The sequence below is a fragment of the Capsicum annuum genome, chromosome 11 (assembly GCF_002878395.1).
Source record: "Capsicum annuum cultivar UCD-10X-F1 chromosome 11, UCD10Xv1.1, whole genome shotgun sequence".
In the NCBI taxonomy this organism is placed as follows: domain Eukaryota; kingdom Viridiplantae; phylum Streptophyta; class Magnoliopsida; order Solanales; family Solanaceae; genus Capsicum; species Capsicum annuum.
In genome coordinates this window covers 206,063,419-206,071,283 of record NC_061121.1, presented here as the reverse complement: position 1 = coordinate 206,071,283, position 7,865 = coordinate 206,063,419, and the positions used below count along the sequence as shown (strand labels likewise).

The window sequence follows — 7,865 nt, the reverse complement described above, 5'->3', positions numbered from 1 at the left end:
CTCTAGAGATTTCAAATGCTATAAATATCACCTCTGTGATAGAGTCAGCTTACAATGATAGTGACACCGAGGTGGTTGATATGGTGAAATCCCATCTGGATTCACAGCTTCCTCTTCTTGGTGTTGAAGATACAATACCGCAATGTGCTTCTATTGATGCTACCGAGCTCAAATTCTCAAATGTCTCTTTCTCAGTTATGGGACCACTAGAGTTTGACTGCAAGGTGTTCGATAGAATGCTGCAGAGGGACATTTCTGTAGAATTTCATAGCCCTAGTGCACCTATTGGCTTGCTTTCATATGATTTGCGCATTAATGGTTGCAAGTGGGTGAATACTGGGCAGTTAAGTGATTCATTTGACAGGTGCCAATACAACCAAATTAATCTCTTAGTGATGTGATTCAAAACGGAGAATATCACTTACATTATCTTTGAAGTTTGAACTGTCTTAAACGAACAACAATGCGTCTAACTAACCAGAGAAATAAAACGAAGAAAATACTAAGAATAACAATAAAATGATTAGTTTTGGTACAGACATACATGGAACAATTTCCTTTGATATAAGACAAACGCCTAATTACTGGGAAATGAATCCACCAATGGATCAACAAGAACAACTTTCACTATTACATATATCGAAAACAATAATAAAAGAAGCAATGAGATCTTTAAATTGTCCCAAACCCAGAAAGAAACCAAATGTAGAAAAATAAATGTAAAGTAAAAGTACAGGAAAAAGAAGCTGGCTATTATTAAGCAAGAAAAAATATGAGACCGTTTTTTTGGGGAAAACAAAAACTCATGGGATAACATAGTCATCTGGAATATGGAATGTATCTGCATCTTCATGATCGTGTAGCCATCCAAATTTCTCCAAGAAAGGATTCACCAAAGTATTTGGTGGATAATTATCAATGCAATCTTTCCACACATTTCCATCACCCATATCTCTTAACACTTCCCACAAACAACTATTACACTTAAATCCTGCTCCAAAGCTAATCATAAGCATTTTATCACCTTTTTTAAGCCTTTTTTTGGCCTCCATGTACCCTAAAACATACCAAAGGCTACTTGCTGAAGTGTTACCAAATCTATGCAATGTCATTCTTGCTGGCTCTAAATCATACTCACTTAGATTCAAACTTGCACCAACTCCATCAATCACTGCTTTCCCTCCAGTATGTAGACAAATATGATCCACACCTGTTTTGAAATTGATCACTGGCCTAGGTCCTCCATTTATTGAGCCCCGATTCATTCTTTTCACAAATAACACGATTGCAAATCGAAGTAGCTCCCTCACCGGAAGAATCAAGGGTGCAATTTGTTTCAAATTATCGACTAGTGCACGTGTTGCTGCCTTTGGTAGTGTTTTATCAAGGTGGTACCCTAGGTTACCTTGAGCATCTTCCCTTTGTACAACACTATTATAGGATTCATCTTTTGCACCATGGTGTACCCTAACTAGTTGCTTCAACTTGAGTATGGCCTTGTTTTTTAAAGCCAATTTGTTTGTCAATAAAATCGCGCAACCCCCTGACCTAAACAAACAATTAGCAAGAATCATAGATTTATCGTTCCCCGTGTACCAATTTGGGCTCAAGGACTCGGATGTCACCATAAGTGCAACCTTGTTCTTTTCATTCTTGAAAATACTTTGAATAATATTTATGGATATGAGGGTGGCACTACACCCCATCGCAGTGATGTTGTACACCTTGATGTCTTCCCTCATCTTGTAGTAATTGATTATTCTTGCAGCCAATGATGGCATACAAGCTAACATTGATATATTCACCACTAGGACATCGATTTCACTTGGGGAAGTTTTGTTCCTCTTTAAGAGCTTGTCAATACTATCATGGAAAAATTCTTCCATCTCCAAGATCCCATCTTCATAAGTAGGACATGCTTCACGGCCATAAAACACCATTCGTGGTGCATACGTTTGTTCACCGATGCCCGAGCTAACAAGAGCTTTCAAGAGGAACTTATACTCATTTAAGCCAAGGTGTTTGTTCCTCCTAATTATTTCGCCTGAAAATTTTGTGCTAAGCATTCGATCATCGGTTGGCTTGTGACATTCGTAGTCCAAAATGTAACAATTTTGGTGTTTCTTTCGATCTAGAATCTTCCATATCAAATAGAGTAGGTAAAACAAAGGAATACCATTGATCAAAATTGAAATGAGATCCATGAAAGAAGAAGGTGAAAAGACTAAGAATAAATATAGTGAAAGGGAAATGAAAGTGGTGTAGGTTTTCTTTTTGTATGTTGCACACTTCACCTTTTTCTTTTTGGGTTGATGAGAAATATGATTTGAAGTATAAAATTATAAATAGGAGGATCCAAGTTGCACATGCATGGGACTACCTTGTGATGTAAGTGTCATTATTATGATAAATATATAGGAGGATCCAAGTTGCATATTCTTTTGCGCCCATTCATTAAATGTTAACAATCCTTTTAAATATTCATAATTCATACACATTAGCTATTGTGTTGTGTTTAAATGCACATGCAAGTATATGTGGTTTTACAAATAACGTAATGGCTCTTGGGAGCCAAATATCCAACACACAGGAACTTGTCTTTTAACTATTCACTTCGACCAAACCAATTCTTATTATTTATTCAAGCAATAGAACCAAAAATGTATGAAGTTTAAAAAATACAATTAAACACTAAGCTATACTAAAGATGATAAATTTGGGGTTGAAACAATATCAAGGAGGATTCTAGGGTCAATACATACTTATAATGATGCATAACTACGATTTTTAGCCGGTTAAGTTGTTTACCGTGATTGTTGATTTACGAGGTTGAAATTATAACTTGAGAATGGTCATCCTCTAAGATTCTACCCAATTAGTCTCACAACTACATCGTTAAGTGGAGATGTGAGAGTCTAATTAGAATGCATTAAGTTATCTCCCCGTTTCATAACCAAGCCAGCCAACTAGGTATATCTCTATCCTACCGCAAATAACTCCTAAATCTCTTTAAGATGTGATCCTCACTCCTTATGTTCTTCTTTTAGTCCCTCCGCTCTTATGGTTAATTCACTTTGATACTATTAAATTTTGTTTATGGGTAGTTAATCATCAAAGTAGTAAGCACAAGAACATAAGAACAAACACATGACGTGATAAACATATAAACCAAATAAAAAACCAAATTAACAATCTTGTTTGTAGCCTTGAACCCTAGAAGAAAGGTTTCTTAGCCTCTCATAGTTTACATGAACATCATAAGATTAAATAAGTGAAAACTTAGTGGAGAAGAAATTAGAAATCAAGAACCCTAGTTCTAGCCTCCTTGAGGTGTTGTTTTGCTCCTCCAAGATTGTGTTGTGTTGTATTGTATTTTCATGTGGTATGATGGATACACTTTTTGTTGCATGTATAATATTAATTTATAGCCTCCCACTCACATAAAACTGCAACACCCCATATTTTTGAACTAGAATTTGAATTGTTCCTCACACATGCATAGACCTGAACCTAATGATTTCTATCTAAAAACAAGTGGAATGATCAATTATTTGGTGAAGGGACATCTTTGGATATTAAATGATGTTACAAAAATCTCCTAGATCAAAGTTGAGTTGAGGACTTCCCTATCGATTGAGTTTTAGTATATGTTTTTACTTAGGCCATCTTCCAACGATATTAGTCTTCGAATATACAGAGTTAGGTGGCCTACTATATACTAGATTAAAGATCGTCGAGTCTTCTCATTATAAACGCCACAAGCCATTCATCAATCTAAGTTTGGAGTAAATAGTTTTGTGCATTTTAGTGAGACAGGATGCACAATGAACTGCGTAAGGCAAAGATTCTGCCCCACGATTGGGCCTGCAGTGCGACCCTCACCTAATTAGACGTAAAAATATATTTTTTTCACATTCAATCAAGGGAAAAATGGTACTTTCACCCTATATAACTCCTCAAATCCATTTTTAATTCCCAAATTCGTCCCAAATCATGATAATCACTTTCTAATCCGTAATTTATCTTCTCTCCCAAAAATCTCAATCTCCCAATCTAAAGTTTCAAGATAGGTCAAAGATTATGATTTCTTAATATTTTCTCACCAATTCCTTCATCAAGGGTATGTTAAACAAATCTGAGTCTTCATATCGATTTCAAGCAAGGGTTCAAGCTTCAAAGTTATGTATTCAAGCTTTTCATGAATTTATTCCATCAAAAAGACATGTTGGATACCCCTTATTTTAAATGTTATATTATTGCATTAATTTACTTAATATTTACGCGTTCTTGAATGTTTGATGAAACTAGGGTTGAGGGTTTTTGATTGTTTTACACTTGCATTGATTTTTCCTGGATTTATTAATTTTTTCATGGTTTAAATGGTGGATTATACTGAATTTGTATCTCATGGTAATAGTGGAAATTTGGCAATATGGTTTCATAATGTTTATGGATTTTTGGATAATGATAATGTCATGACTTCAACCCACATCATAATTTAGTTTCTAAACAAGGATTTCATAGTGTCTAAATTTTTCATTAGAAAACTACATAACATCAACTATTGAAAAGGTCAAAGGTTTGGAAACGGCCTTGAGGCTATGGTTATGGATTTTTAAATGGAATTTAGAGTCTAAATTGTTAAATAGGTATGGTATGACATAATTGGAATGTCTTGCAAATCTCTTGGTATGATGATACCAATTTGGGAATGCCTTAATTCAAGACTCCATAGTTAATGGTATGTGGAAAACTATTTTAGTTAGCCTTAAAGAAAATTATGTAGCTTCATTGAGAAGGTGTAGTCCCGGGGGGCCAACACTGCAAACCACATTTGCCGGTATTGATGGTCTATGACCACTATGTTTACTTTATACAATATGTTTTGGAAGGCTATAGCCTCGGTGTATTTATCCAAATTTTCTCAGTTCATGCAGCTAACATGGATTGGGACCCTTCCGATAGGTAGAGTTGGACTCATATAGCCCGTGGGTTCCTGAAGGTCGGTATCACATAATTCAGTATTGAATTTCAAATAGTTATTTCTCATATTTCTTGGCCCCTACCTCGGTATTCTATTATCTTGATGGTTGTTGAGCATATGTTTTATGATTGTTTTTGGTAAATGTATATTTATCCTATTTCTTGAGTTACATGCTAATACTCGCTGTACTGATCATCCCTGAATACTACATCATTTCATAAAGTAGGTTTGGAGGCCTTTTATTGTGATCCTGTGCAGCGTAGGTTGTTTGTTATCCTAGTGTTCAGCTGGTGAGAAGTCATAATCTCTCCATCATTCTAAAAATATTTATACTTTTCACATATTTTTCTATATTGGTATTTCTTGGTTTCATGGTATAGTCGAAGTCATATACCAACTTAGGAGTTATTCATAAAGTTATAAGCTTCATAGAAGGTGCGGGATGTTTTTTTGAATTTTGTTTTTAGGACACAATCACTACTTTATCTGGTTTATTTATTTCTAGATTAGGTTTTGAATTACAAACTTCTTTTTATGATATATCAAACTACTTATATAATGGGTTGGCTTTCGCATGTATCTTATTTTACTAAGCTTATGATGAAAGGCTAAGGGGTCATATCAAGCCTTGGTTGGCTTGGGGTTCCTGTCATGGCTAGGTCCCCGATTCAGGTCATGACAAGATTAGTATCAGAGTCAGGTTCAGGGTCCCAGGGTGTCTACAATATCGTGTCTGGTAGAGTATTGCCTATGGGTGTATTGTATACCAAACTTATTTGTAATGCCCCAAGAACCTATCCCGAGATGTCACACGGTGCTTAAGGCCACACACAACCTTAAGCTAACCCTCTGAGCCTATCTTTACTCCTATAATTCACCATGACAATAATCGAGTGGTAATAAGGAAGAATAATCATGCCATGAACATACTGAGATACAAAGTAATACTGTCTCGTACAATCAAAATACTAACTTTCTGTACGTACTGGTACTCTAGTCTTACAAAGCCTCTACTACATAAGACTGAAGAGCCATTAGGACAGATCCCCAACTGACTCATACTAAACGGAAAATAAACAACCATCAATTAGCAAGACAAAAATCATGAACATAGGTCCTCGAACCATAAGGACTCACCAACTGCAGGAATATAGATGAAGGTACTCGTAGATCACTGTCTCGACTGAGACTGAGCACCTGAACCTATATCGTGAGAAAATATAGAATACAAAAGAGTATGGGAGTCAGTACTTGGGAACGTACTGAGTATGTGGGGGTGGATGGAACATTTTAAATAATATCATAAGTGTATAAGAAAATCATGCATGCTGACAATAATAAATCTCTTCGCTTGAATTATCTGAAACATTGTTTCTATCAATCATCACTAATAACACATGCTTCATAAATCTCATAAATCATTCAACTCAACTCAAAAGCTTTGAATCATGACTTAGAGTGACTCGGTAACTCAAGGTATTTAGATCATTATGGGTTTGGGAGTTTCGTATAACCAACATAACTACTCCATGTGAGCCGCATAGATTCTAACGTTTTGCGCTCCTAAGGAGAGAACCCTACATTGGCAGGGGTGTCATACCCTTTCCAGGGAGTACAACCTCAATCTCATCATCAAAATTTCATACTCGGCCTTTGATCAACAATTATCAACATCAATCCTAGGTGGCACATAGTTCTGGGAAAATATCAAATTTCTCTCGGTGCTAAATACTTCTTCTAAACTTAGCTCCGAATGCGTTAGGAAATCTACCTCAATCAATATCAACTCATGGGTCTATCATGATGACCAAAAAAACTATATATCTCATCGATACATCATATACGACTGTGGATTCCTAACTCAACTCAAAATCAAACAATCTTTCTCAAAATCAAGTATCCTTGCTTATTAAATCATTTTAAATACCAAAGCTTCAAGGAAACATCATCAGACTCATTCTTGACTTTCAATCTCAAGTATCGATATGTATTCAATAGTTAAATCTCTCATAGAAAAACACAAATCTTACACTTATCATAAATCACTTAGAAATCATCAATATATATAATGACAATATACAACTCATGGGATAAATACTCAATTTAAGAAGCATGATGGTGAAATAACCATAAATACCAAGCTTATTCAACTCAAGTCTCATAAATCATACATAAAGAAATTTGGGTGTAAACCCACTTGCAAAATCATGTAAATCAATAATAGAAAGTAAATCTTTAGGCACAAGAACGAAAGAAGTGTTCTTGTTCAAACCCCACATACCTTAGATTTTGATTTTGAAGATATGGAAATTTACTTGAAATTTCTTTCTCACACTTTTAGACCAAGACCTTGCTGCCTTTGACTTGAGGAACTTAGTTCTTGAACAACTTGAAGAAATTTATGGGAAATTTCTTGAATTTCTTGGAGATGATTTGATTTTTGAATTTGGAAGAAACCCTAGGTTTTTAGAGAATTCTTGAAAGAAATTTGGAGAGAAATGGACAGAAATGATCTTCTCTTCTCTACACACACACACACACACATATATATATATATATATATAAGGCCACAAGGAGCGGAAATGACCAAGGTGCTCCTTTGAAAAAAAGTTAAAACTTGCTGATCGGGGCCAGTGACGGTCGACCTGATGGTCCGTCAGTGGGACTGACGGTCCACCAAGTCATCCATCACTCGAACACCGAAACTGAAACATTCTGCCTTAACGTGACTGTTAACCTGACGGTCCATTAGATAAGTGAAGGTCCACCAAGTCGTCCGTCACTTGAGGGCCAAAAATGAGACATTCTATCTCGGTCTGACGGACACCTTGACGGACCGTCAACTTTGTGATGGTCCACTACTTTGACCTTCACACGACAT

The 7,865-nt window shown here is 35.8% G+C and overlaps 1 protein-coding gene across 1 annotated transcript; it reads right to left on the bottom strand.

The window, feature by feature from the left end:
- Nucleotides 1–486: 486 nt before the first annotated feature.
- LOC107846933 (3-ketoacyl-CoA synthase 3) lies at nucleotides 487–2,347 on the bottom strand. Its single transcript, XM_016691204.2, has one exon. It carries the CDS (start codon nucleotides 2,202–2,204, stop codon nucleotides 804–806), a length of 1,401 nt encoding a protein of 466 aa, XP_016546690.2. The 5' UTR covers nucleotides 2,205–2,347; the 3' UTR covers nucleotides 487–803.
- Between the last annotated feature and the right edge of the window lie 5,518 nt (nucleotides 2,348–7,865).

Excerpts from the sequence above, each read along its gene's own strand:
- LOC107846933 (XM_016691204.2), bottom strand. The coding sequence starts at position 2,204 with ATGGATCTCATTTCAATTTTGATCAATGGTATTCCTTTGTTTTACCTA.